Source organism: Orycteropus afer, unplaced genomic scaffold (assembly GCF_000298275.1).
Source record: "Orycteropus afer afer isolate SDZICR_OR568_19922 unplaced genomic scaffold, OryAfe1.0 scaffold00005, whole genome shotgun sequence".
In the NCBI taxonomy this organism is placed as follows: Eukaryota; Metazoa; Chordata; class Mammalia; order Tubulidentata; family Orycteropodidae; genus Orycteropus; species Orycteropus afer.
The window spans coordinates 26,266,170-26,284,003 of record NW_006921592.1 but is presented as its reverse complement, the minus strand read 5'-3'; the positions used below and the strand labels follow the sequence as shown (position 1 = coordinate 26,284,003).

At 40.6% G+C, this 17,834-nt stretch overlaps 1 protein-coding gene across 1 annotated transcript in view; it reads left to right on the top strand.

Moving 5' to 3' along the window:
- Window positions 1–17,834, top strand: part of PTCH1 (patched 1) — a 65,264-nt gene that overhangs the window by 38,729 nt on the left and 8,701 nt on the right. Inside the window, exons 13-19 of the mRNA XM_007939171.1 lie at window positions 4,441–4,559; window positions 5,209–5,611; window positions 6,072–6,381; window positions 11,095–11,237; window positions 13,308–13,491; window positions 15,138–15,418; window positions 17,511–17,648. Of these exons, the coding sequence (XP_007937362.1) occupies window positions 4,441–4,559; window positions 5,209–5,611; window positions 6,072–6,381; window positions 11,095–11,237; window positions 13,308–13,491; window positions 15,138–15,418; window positions 17,511–17,648 (1,578 nt within the window). The remainder of the gene's footprint in view (window positions 1–4,440; window positions 4,560–5,208; window positions 5,612–6,071; window positions 6,382–11,094; window positions 11,238–13,307; window positions 13,492–15,137; window positions 15,419–17,510; window positions 17,649–17,834) is intronic.

Below are 17,834 nucleotides of genomic sequence, written 5' to 3'. Positions count from 1 at the left end.
CTACTTACCCCAGTTATCATGAGTCATCTGAATCCTTGCACGATACAGCCACCTTTCTGTCTGCCACCTGTTTCTAAACACTATTCTCAGCCTTTTTGGTTTCTCACCTCTTGCTGGCTACCTCAACACAAACATGGCACCCTTTCTCTTGATTTCCCCAAAGCATCCCCATCACAAGGTAATTGTGTATAGCATACTTTTTGAAGTCTGGAGAGCAGGTTGTAGTGCAACTCAGGTGAGATAATAACTTAAAATTGAATCTTAGATATCACTGTATGAGACTCTTATTACCCATCGTCTACCATAGAGAATTTTCTGTAGGTGGTGTTCCTCTATGCGTGGCCCTGGCCTGCTAACTCTCCTTCCTTAAATCAGCCTCCGCACATTTTTCCTGTCACTTTTTCAGTCCTCTCTCAGGCTGCCCAGCAAACTTAAAATCACCCTCTATTTCTTATGCAGAGAAATTTGTGAGAAAGCAACTGTTTTCAAAGAAAAGTGAAAGGAACGTTGGCTTTCCCTCTTTCTTTTTTATGGTATGCGGTGTAATGCTTGAAATGACTGGGTTTCATAGGAAACTGCTTTTGGTATTACTGTTTTAAACTATTAATAGTTATCCAGCTTATTCACACTGATCACCAAAAAGGTCCTATGGAGAGTGATGAAGAAAAGAAATTGACAAGTTATGAACCAAATCATAAAACCAGGTTTCTGATTTCATATTTAACATGCTAGCTTTTTAAAAGTCTTCTTATTTGTTGTAGAAGAAGAACCAATCAATAAGGTATTTGGATTACATTTCACTAATTACTGATAAAGGCCTAAGCAACTCTAAGTTATTAATTATCTTTCTGTGTTTGGGACACTAGACTTCCTTAATATTTAGTGGGAAGTAGCTGTAACATGGGAAAAAATCAGTATCAATCACCATGACCATCAGACCAAAAAAATGCTACAAAAAAAAAAGATGTATTTTTATTGCAGATTTATTTTGGATTTTATATATTTTATTTGTTATATATATTAATTTATTATAGGTTTTATATTGATATGTAAGTAGAAGTAGTGAGTAATAAATGAATAAAGTTAAAGCTAAAACTAGGATTGAAGCTCAAGGGAAATGAAAATATAACTAACTTCTTAGTAACATCAAAGAAAAGTAAAAAATTAATGATTGTGCCTCAGAAACCCAAGGAGGGGTTGCTATGAGTCGGATCCAACTCAATGGCAGTGAGTTTGGTTTTTTTTTTTTTTTTCATGACTAAAGTTCAGATGGGTTTTTTGTACAAACACATGTCTGCTCAACACCCTTTTTTAATCCATTTTTGTTTAATAGCTAGCAGATGTTGGTATTAAAAAGTTGTCCTACAAGCTAAACAATTAGGTATGTCTATGAAATGGGGAGTGTATCCAAGAACATATATAGGGTTGGCAGACAATGGTTCTATAAGTTTATGTGAATGATCAGAATTCACAGGTGTATAGTAGAGCTGACAAGGGGCAAGGTTGTAGTCACTGCTTGGTCACAGCCAGCTACCCAGAGGGACCGAGTAGTTGAACCTGCGGGCTTGGGATCATAGTCTCAGGACATCAAGCTCAATTGGCATAACATACTATATAAAACATTGTTCCACCTCCTACTTTGGCGAGTAGCGACTGGGATCTTAAAAGCTAGCAAGCTGCCATCTAGATGCAACGATGGGTCTCTCCTCGTCAAGAGCAAAGAAGAAAGAGGAAAACCAAAATTAATGGAAACAATCAGTCCTCGCGACTGGTACACCATCCGATCTGCAACCTATACAACTATGAGACCAGAAGAACTAGATGGTGCCCGGCTACCACTGTCATACACTTGGAAGGGATGTAGGAGATCCTGGATAGTGAGGGAGAACAATGTGGAACAAAACTCAAAATCATTTGGAGGGAAAAAAGAAAAAAAAAAGATGGTTGGGACCAGTTTGCCGGTCCAATAGAGCCTGGTGGAACCACTGAGACTATGGCCCCTAGCTGCCCTCCAGGTCTGGAATTGAACCCACTCCTGTGCTTTCCAGCCAAACAAAGTACAGGCATGTGAGTTAACCTTTACCTCAAGTAGACACATGCCCTGGAGAGAATAATCATGGGAGAAAGAAGGGCTGCTTATGCACAGGGAGACAGCTCAGGGGGCAGGAGAGTATGGAAGGATGGGCACTGGGAAGTGGTAACTATGGGAAGGAAGTGGGAGCAGAGCTGTTGCATTGTGGTAAACTGTGGTTAATGACATGAGACAAAGTATATGTGAACGGCTGTACGGAAAGTGAATTTGCTCTGTAAATCTTCATCCAAATCACAATAAATTAAAAAAAAAAAAAGAAGAAGAAGAAGCTGTCCTAAAGTCTTTTAATAGTGGAATCTTCTCTCCTCCCTGTTTCTCTTTTTCTTTTTTCTGCTTGTCTTTTTCACCTGTTCTTTATCTCCTCTGCCTCAGTGCCTTTTTATCTTCCTTTCCCTCTGTCTCATTTTCTCCTCCCCTTCCTCAGTACATACTGATGATTCATCAAGACAAACTCTCCTTTAATGATATCCTCTGGTGTGGTGGTCTGGAAAGCTAAGTGTGTAGAAAACCCAGCCCACTAAGTTCTCCCAAAGGTGAGCACCTGACTGGACTCAGTGAGTACTGTTGGGTTTGCATTCCTATCCTAGGCCACCGGAGGGTCACTTTAGTAAACTGTACCTACAGTTTCCACAAGTTCTCATTTATTAAAGAATTGCTTACAGTGACAGTCTGACTGATTCTCTGTCCACAAAAACAATAAATAATAGGAAAGAAAATTTAATAAAAAAAGGAAAGAGGTTTTTGAGTAGCTATCAGAAGTTTTACCCTGGTTCTCGTTCATTCATTCATTCATTGATAGTCATTGTCATGTTCAAGTCTGTTGTAGCAGCCACTGTTTATTTTACATTGGGAACCTCATCTTCCAGAACTATATGATGCAACATTTTGTTGTGATGTCCACAGGTTTTTCATCCATTACAGTGATAAATGAATATGTTGTGTATATTTTGAGTTGACAGGGAATTTTCAAGGTAGATTGAGAAAATAAGGGTTAAATCATTTTGAGATGAGACTCTTAGTGAGATGGTTACTTTATGGTTGTGTAGACTTCACAGGGAATTAATGATTGAAGGTATCTCCCCAGAACTTGGGCTTGTGTGTTACTGCATCTTGAACAGAAATTCACAATTACTATCAAAAGCCTTTTGCAAAGTTCTCTCTTGACTTTCCTCAGTACCACTGATTGCCTTTTTTGTTTTCTTCTCACCCTGAGGCACTTATCCTATTGAGAAAATTTTAGAACTAAGCAGTCCTTTGAAAAACCTCACAAAAGTTTTTAATTAAAATAAAAAATTGATTATATCTTGATTACTTAGCAGTTCAGTGTTAGTTTTATGTTGTGTTTTCTCTTCCCATGTTTTTCTGAACAGGAGAGCCCTTTCCACTGTCTTCTGTTGACTTTCTCCTATTAACAACCCAATTTTGTAATTTTTACTAGGTCAGCAGGAGACTTGCCAAAGCACTGCAACATCTTGCCCTATGTTTATTCTAGGTTATAGAGTGACTTTTGAATCTGTACTTATTTATTCTGTATACCATAATCACACTCAGGAATTTCTTTCCTGCTTAACTCTTCTTGACCTTTTAGGTTTCTGAGCTTGAGTACACCACAGGCCACTCCAGAGGCTATTTGGAATGTGCCTATTAAAAACCTCAGGGGACATGTTTGAAATTTTACTTCTTGTTTTAAAGGTGACATTTTGATATACTCGATCCATTTTATTTACAGATTTTCCGAGTGGTAAGACAAGGCCTTGTGAACTCTCAGAAACGTTCTGAAAGGGAAATGTTTTCTTTTTGCTTTAAATTAAAATATCTCAAGTAAGTTGTCTGTTGTGCTTTGGTAGATCTGGTTTGGTTAGGTTACTAGCAAGACACGAGCAGTTTAGTTCTAATGTTTGTAACTTACAGGTTCATGGAATTATTATGGTTTCATGGAACGATGGGGGCTACTTCAGTCCAATCAGGAGCCATGGTGATGCAATCGTTAAGTGCTTGGCTGCTAACCAAAAGGTTAAACCCATTAGCGGCTCCTGGGGGTGGGGGTGGGGAATAAAGACTGCTCCTGTAAGGGTTATAGCCCAGGGAACCCTATGGGAGCAGTTCTACTCTGTCCTGTAGGGTGACTATGAGTTGCAATGGACTTGATGACACATAAGAACTTCAGTCCAATGGTGTCTTAATGATGGAATTGTGGTAAAATGATGGAAACTCTAACATGTTTTTCAGGTTTAAGCACTTCAGTAGGAAAGTGAAAGAAAGATATTTAAAAACATCTTTATTATCAAGCAGTCCTCTGATTGGGAAGAGTTATAATTGGTGACCTAAATTTTCTTTTCTTCTCCTAGGCTGCTGTAGTTGTGGTGTTCAATTTTGCCATGGTTCTGCTCATTTTTCCTGCAATTCTCAGCATGGATTTGTATCGGCGTGAGGACAGGAGATTGGATATTTTCTGCTGTTTTACAAGGTACATTATAAGGCTGCTCTGGCTTTTATTCATTGGGTACAGAGCAGTAATGTTGAGAGAATGAATGCTTTCCATACATGGACTTAGAAGGGACCATCCATGGACTTAGAAGGGAATATAGTTAACAGGATTTACATTAATATGATGAGGGTAGGGGAGATAATAGACTGACAATGATTCCCCGAGGAAATGCCTGAATCATGGGGGTTCTCCCCTTCCTCAACTTAACAATCTCATAAACCTTGAGGTTCTGGTGTACGTGATAATTTTTTTTCTTTTGGGAATCAGTGTTGCTGATTGTTGGGAGTTTGTCATCTCTCTCTGGGTCAGGGCAGAATGAAGACTGAAGATCACTTATCAAGAAAAAATATATGTATTGGGCATGCTTTTTAGAAATTAGGTATTAAAGGGTTCCTTAACATATAACTTGGTTTTCTTGGCCAAACTTGAGATCAGCCACCCATTTGGCCTCTGCGGACTCACTCATGTTCATGTCCATATGAAACTAGTGATGTCTATAGAGTTCAATGATAATGGTTTTCTCCTACATCAGAGATAGGGAAAATGGATATTAATGGCCACTGGGGAAAATGAAAGTACCGTTTCTCTGTTTCAGTATAAAATTGCAACATATTTTTCCTTTTTTCAGCCCCTGTGTAAGCAGAGTGATTCAGGTAGAGCCTCAAGCCTACACGGAGACTCACGATAATACCCGCTACAGCCCCCCACCACCATATAGCAGCCACAGCTTTGCCCATGAAACACAGATCACCATGCAGTCCACAGTCCAGCTCCGCACAGAGTATGACCCCCACACGCATGTGTACTACACCACTGCTGAGCCACGCTCCGAGATCTCAGTGCAGCCCGTTACTGTGACCCAAGACACCCTCAGCTGCCAGAGCCCTGAGAGCACCAGCTCCACAAGGGACCTGCTGTCCCAGTTCTCTGACTCTAGCCTCCACTGTCTCGAGCCCCCCTGTACCAAGTGGACACTTTCCTCTTTTGCCGAGAAGCACTATGCTCCTTTCCTCTTGAAACCCAAAGCCAAGGTAACTACCAAAACAAGAGACTCTTCAAAAAATAACAGAACAGGCTTCTATACAATCAGTGGATTGCTTCTACTTTTTTTTTTCCTTTTTCCAATTATAAATGAATAAATAAATTCATTAAGATGTTATGTATTTCAGGACTCAAAAACAGTCAATCCATTTAGAGTGTGGGGCCATTTGAATGAGCTCATCTTCTATAGGAGTGAATGAATCTCTTTAGCAATTGTTTCTCTAAATTTAGGCCAACTCCTTCCATTTTAAACATTTTAATTCTTTATGAACTTGTTTTAAAGTGCAATTGCTATGATTTTATTGTTCTCCCTTTGGGAGAACCACTGCTACCTGCTAAATCAGGGCCAGTGTGGTGATCAAAAGTGAGGTATAAACAAAATAGCTCATCTTTCTTAAGGAAGAGTCATTATATCCTTTAGATCTGATCTGGTGCCTTATTCTTTTGCAGGTTGTGGTGATCTTCCTTTTCTTAGGTTTGCTAGGGGTCAGCCTTTATGGGACCACCCGAGTGAGAGATGGGCTGGACCTTACAGACATCGTGCCCCGAGAAACCAGAGAATATGACTTTATTGCTGCACAGTTCAAATACTTTTCTTTCTACAACATGTATATAGTCACCCAGAAAGCAGACTACCCAAACATCCAGCACTTACTTTACGACCTTCACAGGAGTTTCAGCAATGTGAAATATGTCATGTTGGAAGAAAATAAACAGCTTCCCAAAATGTGGCTGCACTACTTCAGAGACTGGCTCCAAGGTAAGGTACTGCTGGAGAGTTTGTGTCCTTTTTGAACAATCATTATTTGGTCTTTTGTGTGTTCAACTTCTACAAGTTGCTTTTGTTCAGTTTAAGTGTTAGGTTATAATAGAGCACAGACATGTTGCATGGACTTCTAAGTATTGTTGAAAATATTTATGTAGACTATTTCTGCAACAGCCCCCTCAACCTGGTTTTTACCTATAAAACGACGCAAACAGTTCTAGCAAGTGACTTAGAATTTATGAGTAAACGTTGGGAAATATGAAAGTATGTTATCAGATGTTGAGCCAAATGCTTCTAGTGTGGTATTATGGGTGGTGGCTGCTTTGGTGATCAAGTAAAATCAAAGTGTTGATGGAACGTCTACACTGACACACTGCCAGTTCTGGCTTACTGAATAGATGTTGGACAGTCAGTGGATATACTTTAAAGTCCCATATTTGACTGTCTTTCCATTTGGCATATGAATTAAATCTATAAATGCAAGCATTTTATATTATTTCAGAAATCATCCAATTCTGCTTTAAAAAGCCTTTGTTGGCTTCTTACCTTGTTCTTAGAAATGTTTCTAGGAAATATTAATCAACTGGATAGAAAAAATAGTCTAAATTTGCTCCTATTAACTGACTAAATATGAATGTATTCAGTGATTCCAAGAACAGCTGTTCATTTATTCTGTGTTGACACATGCAAAGTGACGTGGAGAATCAAGATAATTATCCAGACAATTTAAGCAAAATGCTTTTACTGAAATACCCAAATAATTATGTCCCCCAAAAGTTTTTGGCTTAAGTTATCCAAATGATTGTCTTAATTTCCCACTTAATTAGGCTTGTTTAAACACAGATTTAAATGCCTTTTTTTGGTCTTAAGTCAATACGCTTGTATGTAAAGATTAAACAGCCAATTTCCCTGTGAGTTTGCATGAAATGGTAAACAACTGGAGTTTGATAGAAAAATCATTCAATACAGTCTCTGGCCTTGACTTGTGTTACTAAAATTTTGTTCATGCATGTATACCAGATTTGATTTTTATTTGGGAGGAAGGTGGAGAGAACAATATTACTTTAATTTTATTTTTGTAACATGCTCATGAGATTAACTTAAATTTGCTTCAGGTTTTTAAATGTCCAGTCGTTTTTAAAACAGTGCTTTTCAGTTGAGAGATTCTGTGCTTTTCATTTTTTTCCCCACTGACTAAAGACATGCAAATAACTTGCCACCAATGACAAAGAGATCCGCTGTACACTGCCAGCATCTGAGCAAAGGAGGGTCATTGTAGAACTTATTTCAGTGTCGTAGCCATTCCTTTGGACGCTCAATATGGCATGTGAGGCAGAGCTTGGGAAGGGGGCAAAAAGGTATTGTGTAACTCTAGGCAGTGCAGAGGGTTATAGGGGATTGTAAATTATCTCTCTGCTTCCATCCCTTTAAAAACCTAAAGCAGCTGGACTTGAGATTATTTTTAAAAGGTATGCTTGCATCATGTTTTGATTGCTGAATGAACAGTACCCACCTAGACCAAGTTAGATCCTTTTACACTACAGAGGCAGGGTTGTAGCTGGCCCTGGAACACTGCGTCTAACTCTTAGGATGTCCAGTGGAGCACTTTACAAAGAATGGCCAAATACTAGTGCTATTCGCTGCCTAGATCTTTTTTCAAGCCTATTGCGTGGTTGAGTTGGTCTTTGAACAGTTTCTCCAAGGAGGCAATTATCTTTGAATCAGTTTTCTTCCAAACCACTTTTTTAGTGATTTTTAAGTGATGGCACTCTCATTAGTTGTTAATGGAATTGGCCGCCCAAAACCATATCATCCTATTAGTCTTTACCAATATTCTAGTGTTTTTTTTGTCTTTTTCTTTTTTTTTTTTTTTTTTTTTTACTTATAGAAATCTATAATGAGAGACAAGAATTATCCTATGTGTCATCTCTAAACATAGGTGCAAATATGATAAGTGGAGTTGGAGATACAACCATGCTGTGTATCATGTACAAATGGTGTTTGTACATATTTCACACTAAATCAGGCAACTTAAATTTAGATTGACATTTTCTTTTCAGGGTACCCATATCTGAAGAAAATTTGCAAGTTGGAGATAGTTTATTATCTTTAGTTGAGAGCATTTCACTAGAAAACTGTTAGTAGTATAAGCTATTAATAATGTGAACAGTTCTAGCTAAAGTGCAGGTGTTGGGATGTAAAATATTAGAGTTGGGCAAAGAGCAATGGATGCAAGTCCTTGTCTTTGTTTTGCGTCCGGGCTTTTGTATATTGTGCATAGACTTAGACCAACCATTGTTACTAGAGGTTTTTGGTAATATGGTCAGTAAATATTATACTAATTATGAAAGGCCTTAACTTTAACTCTAAAGACAGCTAGTGTTTCTCATTCATCTTTAAACTCTCAACAGAGTCAATGGCATGTAGCTGCAGGGAGCGTGGATTATGAGTTGAACTGAATTGCTAGCAGGGTTGACCTTCTCCCCAAACCATTTTCCTTTCTTTCACATTGAGGTGCCCCAAAAGTTGTAGTGTGTGTGTGTGTACCTATATATATATATAATCTTCAAATAGCACTCAAGATTCTTGGGACCCCCTGTTTGCCACCAGATGTCACTGGTACCTGTGCTAATGCTGCTAATTTTATTCACTCCTTCAACAAATACTTTGTGGAGACCCCAGTGAGTTCAGGGTATTGTAGAGCAGTGAGTGGCCCAGCTGACACTGCAGTCAGGCTCTCTGGCTTCAAAGCTGAGCTCCAAAACTTACCTACTAGGTGACCTGTTTCAGGTTACTTAACCTTTCTAGGCCTCAATTTCTTCATCTGTAAAATGGGAACAGTAATGCTAACAGGGCTCCCTCACAAGGTTGTGGTAAGAATTAAACAAAGGGTAATCCAGGTAAATGCTTAGGACAGCCCAGTGTTCAATAAAAGTGAGCTGTTCTTTACGATTACCAGGCCGGGGGGCGGAAAGGGTTAAAGTACCTGTGCCAGTCATGAAATGATGAAAATTCTATTATGGGGAAGAAAACAGACCAGGCTTCTTTCCTTTTTTGGAGGGATGGGGGTGATGGTGGTGGTGGTGGTTCTTCTGTTTATTTTTCTCACAAAGGGGGGGCGGGGAAGGAGAGATTTTAGGCAATAAAATAGCACCTGTTCAGTGCAGCTTGTTGTGCTCATGTCTCGCTATGAAAAACAGTCTGTCTCTCGGCCATCCTTGGTGGTCTCCACCCTCCTCACCTCTCCTCTGCACTCGCCCTGTAACAGAGCCTTCTTTCATCACTGAGCCCATGGTCCTCATCCTCAAATTGTTCATATAAAAACAATGCCCACAGCAATCTCAGAAGGAGGGTTTAGTTTTTTTTTTAAAAAAAGAAAGTGAGAAAGGGGCCTGTGATTCCCCCTCCCCCACCTGAAACCCCAAGAGCGTAACTTCTGAGCACACTAATCTAACCAGATTATTTCTTCCCTTTTTCTTTTTGGTCTTTGAAGTCATGTTCGGAAATTAAATAAACCCTTCTCCCTTCTACTGGACATGTCTAACCGATACATGTACAGCTTTGTTCAAAAGATGTGGTTTTCTGAGCTGCTGGGGCTTGCGAGTTCTACTTGGGAGGTGCCTGGGGAGGAGCGGGGGGAGGGGAGAAGAGGTGGGGTATCAGAGGACAGTATGCCAACCAGCAACCGCTCAGACCCTAAGGCCGGGTCACTGAGGCCATGTTTTCTCTTCCAACACGCTTATCTCTTTACAGCTGTAGCCAAACCATCAGGTCTGTAATGATGGTTTTGATTACAGAGGCCAAGCGCAGCTGTGTGTGGTGGGCTTGTGGGGTCGCCCATCCCCCAAGCCTAGAAAGCTCTTTCCCTTCCCTTCCCTGGGTTTGTGGTTTGTCATCTGTTCTCACAGAGCCTCCTTGTATTGGCCTGTGGCTTCCTGTTCTCAATCGGATCCAAATTTACCCTGTGAGGTATTTCCCGGCGCACGCCCAGGCACACACAATATCCTTCCCTTCCCCTCTCCTCCACGCCCCCTCTCCTAAGGAAGGGTGGCAAAGAGGAAGAGAACAGTTGAGAATGAATAGGTGTTGGCTGTGATCTTTACACAACCTGGCAGCGGATCCCACAGCTTGTATTAGCTCCACAAGTCGAACAGATGGAACAAATTGACAGAATCGTGTTCACTCACCCTGGGCTCGAGAAGCAGCTGAGTTGCTGTTTGAAGTTGGAAGTTTGAATGTGTTTTCCCCCATCTGAATGGAATTTCTGGTTGTACTGAGGAACCCGTGGCTGAGTACCCTATGGTGGCATGAAATGGTTAATGAGCATGGTGTGTGTCTTCCTCACCCCATGGAGCTGCTCACCTACAGCTCCCTCACATTCGCTGTCTCTGTCTCTCTCTCTTGTTCTCTTTTGGAATAGACAATGAGAGAAAAGATGGAGAATTTTTTTTTTTTTTTTTTTAAAGGTAAAGTATATCTATTTGTTTTCTGGAAATAAATATGCCCCCCATGCCCCTTTGAGCAATGATTATTGGCATCCTGCAGTTCATTCGTGAAAATTGTAATAATATCACTTGAAGTTGAAGTAGACATAGCATACAGAGTGTTTGGGTTGATATCTAGCTTGTTGTCCTCAGCTTATCTCATTAGGATCAAGAATATTTCAGTGAAGAGTTGTAATGTATCACATATATTTGCCTTTTCTAGGACTCCAGGATGCATTTGACAGTGACTGGGAGACTGGGAAAATCATGCCTAACAATTACAAAAATGGATCAGATGATGGGGTCCTTGCCTACAAACTCCTGGTGCAGACTGGTAGCCGCGATAAACCCATTGACATCAGTCAGGTACTCTCACTTCTTTGCCACATGGGAGTTCTAGAGGGCGCTGTTAAGCAGAGCATGGGGGCAGACACTGTATTGAAGAGTCTAGTTGAAGGCATTCAGTCCCTACTAGTATTCTAGAGGCATTAGGGGCTGGTAGGAAGAACATTATTGAATTGGCTCTACTTCACCTCCTTGCACTAGCTAATTGTGTGACTTCTGCCAATCAAGTGAGCCTCAGTTTCCTCGTCTGTCAAGTGAGGACAGATTTGTCACTAACCTCCTGAATGACTGTCAGATAAAATGTGGTTGACACCATGAATGCTCTTTCAGATGCCAGAAGTGCTGTGTCTTACTGTTCTCTTTTAAATTCTAGTACATGTATTTTGTTGGTCTTGCTTGTATTCAAACTTGGAGAGATGGGTTCATTGCAAAGCAATTATTTGGGGTGGATGGATGGAAACTGGAAAGTTACCAGAAGGTTGCAAGGGTTCATCATTTTATTTTCGTTGGAAGCCTTTGTGTCACGCTGGACTAAGGAGCAAATTGCTCGGTCATGAATGAAGCCAAAGGAAATGCACATGCCTGGACTCTGAGTAGACTGGCCAGACGAGGTGCCCTACCCCTCTGGGAAATAAGAGCTGTTTCTGTTTGATAATCACTCTCCAATTCTTTGCATCTTCTCTGTGACACTTGGATTCTAGCTATCCCTTTTGATTCCTGGGATGTGTTGCAACTCTTAGGGTGAATCCCTCACTACTGCTGGCCTCCACAGATCCTCCTACTCCCTCTGTTCTTTGTAGCTTCCTTGCTTCACCTTCAGGCACAAACCTGTCATGCTGATCTTCTCCCCAGTTCTGTTTATTGTCTCCCCTCTTTTGCTGGCATGAAAGGTGACAGATTTACACAGTACATTGTTCAGAGTTATTATGGACTGTGAAACTGTACTTTATAGCACCATGCACTCAGCTGTCAGGTTTGACAAGGCCATGGGCAAAGGACTCCATCCGGGAGATAGTGAGGCAATACCTGGGCAGCAGGGTTGGGTTTTAGGGCCCAGGTCCATCATGGAACAATTGTGATTGGGCCAGGCCTCTGGATATCATTTCCTCTGCCTGGGAGGGAGCAAAGTGTGCTGCGTCTACGGAGGCCATGAGCTGTTCTATGTAATTCCAAAGATGGCTTGAAGACACACAGTTGTTCCATATCCTGTGGATTAATTGAATCCAGACTCCTGAAATCGAGTTCACTCACTCTCCTCCATGCCCTTTCTTACTTTACTCTTTCTCTATTAACTGCTGTCACTAGTGTTTTACATTTTGTTAAAAAAGACCAAAAGCTTTGGAGCCAGGCCTGAACCTAAAATAAACAGAAAAAATATATATACGTATAGAGAGAGAGATCCCAGTGTTTTTTTTTGTTTGTTTTTTTTTTTTGTCTAAGCAAAACCCACAAGGCCCACTTTAGAGGGAGAGCATTTGGCCACGCACAGGATTCAGCACACGCAGTATGACCACCTCTCTCAGAAATAAGATTTCCGGCGTGACCGTGGTTGCATACCAGTCTCGTCCACTTTCTGACGATGGGCATTTTTTGAATGCACAGGTCATAGGAGGCAAGTGTTAGCAAAATTTATACAGATGTTGTTTTATTTTTATAGCTCTCCTCCATTTACTGGGTGGCATTTCGTTCAGTGTTAACAACAGAGGTTAACTGCACACAGACGTGTATGGGGATTCTTGCCAGGTTTTTTTTTCCCCCTTCCCCTCCTATAAATATGTTTCTCCAGATTGTTCATTCTCCGCCTTGGCTGCAGACAGTTTTTTAGCATTCAGATTTAATTGGTTCAGTCAATTCCCGGGCCATCTGCAGAACTGTGTGTTTGTTATAAACACACTGATTATGGCATCCCCTGATAAGTGCATTCTGAAGGAAATCAAAGGTGTTCTGATGGGATTTTCTACACTTTCCAACAGTGGACATTCTCTTCTTTGTTATAAATTCTGGTGCGAAGCTTTGCTGCTTTCTCCCTAGGCAAGAGTTTGCCCTCCCCAAACCCCATTCTGAAAGGCCTCTGTTCTTCCCGTTTTGCAGTTGACTAAACAGCGTCTGGTGGATGCAGATGGCATCATTAATCCAAGCGCTTTCTATATCTACCTGACCGCTTGGGTCAGCAACGATCCCGTTGCTTATGCCGCCTCCCAGGCCAACATCCGGCCCCACCGGCCTGAATGGGTCCACGACAAAGCTGACTACATGCCAGAAACCAGGCTGCGAAGTGAGTAGCCCTCCATCTTCAGGGCTGGGAGCACACAGAGTTGCCACATTCTGTTCTCCAGTAACAGTTCATTGACACTATCCAGGTTTCAAAAGTATAAACAGAACAATATATTTCTTTTAGTTTAAAACTCAGGGAGACAGATGAGGATGTGTAATGGAATACAACCCCAGGCTCTATCACTTTGAGAAATAAGCGTCTCTAATTTCCGCCTGGAGCTTTAACGCGAAGATGTTCGTCAAGCGTTGCTCTCTAATGCCAGCTGTTCCATGTGAACGTTGGGGAAGACTCCAGGTTGAGTGTTATTTTACCATCACACAGTTTTATCACCAGGGATTAGATGTTTATCTTAACTTTGTCAACTGTGGCGTTGAAGGGATTTTTGGCAAGTTGGGTCATTCCTATAAGCCAATGAGCACCTGTACTCTGTCAGAGCTGTTTAAAGCAGAGCAGAAAAGTCTGTATACAGCAATGTCCTCTTCCTTTCCCCTCTCAGCCCGGGGTTTGAAAAGTGATTCTCTCTCTGCATTTCATTTGCAATTGTTTTTACAACATTTGTAGCTTATAGTTTGTTTATTGGGCCAAGGGAAGACGTGAGAAAGGAGACCAGTCCTTTTGTAAACATGGTTGGAGAGCAAGTGAGTTGTGCTCCACTGTATCTAAACCCCAGAGCTTTGTGGCAAGCAGCCAAGGCTTGTCTTAATGAAAATTTATAGTTGAGATTATAATAGGGCAAATCATGTTTAGCAAGTCAACTGAATGACCCCAAAGGGTCGGAACACACAACGGCAGTAACTAAACGCTTGTTGTGTAAGGATTTCTTCCCCTGTTGCTGAAGACTTAGCATTGCATTAAAAAAGAAGCATGGAAGGTTTAAGTGTGTTAGATCACTAAAAGGATAAGAAAGTTAAGCGTTTTTCCCAGTAAGGCATGACTTTCAAGTTATTTTGTTCCCATATGATTGAACAAAACCATTTAGACTTAACACTTTCACTTATGTCCACTGAATAAAAAAGGTTTCTGAAAATTAATTTTTAAGTTGCTTAGACCCATTACAAAGGGTAATTGCATCCACAAGATTAAAGTCAAAGATGGAAAAATACACAGATTGCAGGCTCACATGCTGTACCACCCACAAAAAAATCAAAGATTGATTACTGTTGAAAGTGTTTTAAACCAAATATTAAAATTGTAAAGACCCAAGGGCTATCATTGGTATTATTTGCCTTTTACGTTGAAAAAAATCAGTAAGTTAATTTCCTTACACATTTTTTCTTCTTTCAATTGTGTACCTATGGAGTATATAGTCATTGTTTGTAAAACTGGACACAAATCTAATACACGATGGAAATTTATCACAAGTATTGCAAACCTGGGTAAAGAAAATGGTTAATGTGCTCGACTACTAATGAAAAGTTTGGTGGTTCAAGTCTAGTCAGAGATGGAAGGTCTGGTCATCTGCTTCTGAAAATAAGCCATTGAAAACCGTGTGGAGCACGGTTTGGTTCTGCTCTGACACACATGGGGTCGCCATGCATCAGAATCAACTCTGTGGCAACTTGTAGGGATTTTGCATACCTAAATGTCTGAGTCTTGTAAGGATCCCTTTAACCCCAGACCTTCTCCCTTATTGCCTCTCGGTACAGTCCCAGCAGCAGAACCCATTGAATATGCTCAGTTCCCTTTCTACCTCAATGGCTTGCGTGACACCTCGGACTTTGTGGAAGCAATTGAAAAAGTAAGAACCATCTGCAACAACTACACGAGCCTGGGGGTCTCCAGCTACCCCAACGGCTATCCTTTCCTCTTCTGGGAGCAGTACATTGGGCTTCGCCACTGGCTTCTGCTGTCCATCAGCGTAGTATTGGCCTGCACATTTCTCGTATGCGCTGTCTTCCTCCTGAACCCCTGGACTGCCGGGATCATTGTGAGTTTATTATAAGGGTCTTTGTGGAAGTCACATTCCTTTCAGCATAGCTCTTTCTGCAGCCGGGACGTTTTGTTTATGTCTGGGCCTCTGGAGGAGGGTATAGATTGCATCATCCATAATATATTTATTCTACTTGAGGTGGTGAGGTTCATGGTTAAGGTAGAGCCTTTAATGGCCTTACTCTTGGGTCCTTTCTCCTCCAGCTTTAAAATTTCTGTGTAAAGATAGGAGAGCTTTTTAAACACACTTGCCATAACAGCACTGAGCATTTATTAAAACACTCAAAGCATAACTAGTTCTTTTTATTTTGTTAATTCCAAAGTGTCATTTTGTGACTTCATCCTAGACTGAATATATAGAAGATTCTTCTGTACTTAACATGGAGGGATAATTTTTAAAAACTCAGGACAGTATTATATGGGAAAAAAGTTTTAACTCCTGGGAGAAAATAATAAACTAATATAACTAGCTTTTTTTTTTTTTTTTTTTTTGCATCCTTTCTCCAAAATACTTTTAGATTTGAAGTAAGTTTCATGGAAAGTCTATAAATTCACGGCAGTGTTTAAATTCCATGAACTATGGTATAGCCTTCAAAATGCCAAAATTATAAAAACATAGACCAGGTCTTGTTTCTGCACCATAAGTCTGTGCAGCAGGTATGTTAAAAGGTAAATGTTTAGTCTGCAGGAGTTTTCATGGTACTTAAGCAATTGATGTTGTTCATCTTGCATTAATTTATTTAAAAAAAGCAAAAAGGACTTCTAGGACACTTTCCCCTACTACCACCACTATCCCCAACCCTACCCCCAAGAAGGAAAACTTTCTCTATCTCTTCCAAAGTTTACTACTTTATTTGTATTTTCTCCCTCTTGGTCCAAAAAACTCCAAAATCTACCTCACAGATTTTCTTCCCATTTCCCTCCAAATTTTTACAAGGAAGATGAAAGGCAAAGAAAAGCTTTGTCCACCCTGGTTCCCACATTTCTTCAAAGTGAAGGGGCCCCTGTAAACTGACATATGTCAGTTGATGGTAGTGTCCTCTTCCTCCCTGCTTAACTTCCTACCAAGTCATCTTCACTTAGCTGATGGGCTTTCCAAACAAAAGCAAAACCACTTTTACTTGAAAGAATTTGTATTCACCCTGTCTTACCAGCTTTCTTCAGGATAGAGTGTGAAGCAACCAAATATTTAAGTTTCAACTCAGTTATGAGTTGAAGGATGGTCCATCATGGTTAAGATCAAAGTAGAAGGAAACATCTTGTTATAAACTATATTAAAGTTATAGCTAGCAGTGAGTCCCTATTGTTGTATCTCTTAATAGAGTACTCTGGAGTCCCTGGGTAGCATAGATGGTTAATGTGCTTAGCTGCTGAATGAAAGGTTTGAGGTTTGAGTGAACCCAGAGACACCTCAGAAGAAAGGTCTGGCTATCTACTTCTGAAAAGTCAGCCACTGAAAACCCTTTGCAGCACAGTTTTCTGACACACATGTCAGAGTTGACCTGATAAGCAATTGGGTTTTTTGTTTTTCAAATGGTGGGAATAATGGATTTGTGTGTGTGTGTGTGCGCGCTTTCTAGAGCAGGTATTGGGAGCTCTGGTGACATAGTGCCTAAGGCATTGGACTGCTAACCAAAAGGCTGGCAGTTCAAACCAACCAGAGACTCCTTAGAAGGAAGGTTGAGCAATCTACTTCCATAGTGATACCCCCTCGGAAATCCAGGAAGGGGTTGCTGTGAGTCAGAAATGACTTGACAGCAGTGAGTCATTTTTTTTTTAAGAGCAGATATACTGGGAAAATAATTTGCCTTAGAATACTAAACTTTGCCTTTATGTACTTAACAACTTCTATAGCCTTACAAATTGGCTGTCCCTAAGTCTCCATTCCCAACAGGGAGAAGTTGAATTGGGAAGTAAAGACAGTTTTCCGAAGTCACAGTAAGTCAGTACTTTTGTTCTATTAGAGTTACAGGCATTTCTCTGCTCTTGATCTGCAAAGGAGACCACATTAGTACTTTAACACCTTCTCTTCTCTTCAAAACTTAGGGTGTGGTGTACCCAGTCATTAATTACTCTGCAAATTATTATAGGTGGTGGTCCTGGCTTTGATGACCATCGAGCTCTTTGGCATGATGGGCCTCATCGGAATCAAGCTGAGTGCCGTGCCCGTGGTCATCCTGATTGCATCCGTTGGCATAGGAGTGGAATTTACAGTCCATGTTGCTTTGGTACGGAAGACATTTTAAGTAAAAACTCTATGGAAAATTAACGTTTCCTATAGCTCTTTTGGGCCGACTCGACGGCACATAACAGCAACAACATAGCTCTTTTAGTCTACATGTGGGAACCATTTAATTTTTTTTCAATTTTAAGGAACACTTGCAACACATGTCATAGTGTAAAGGCTTCAGAGC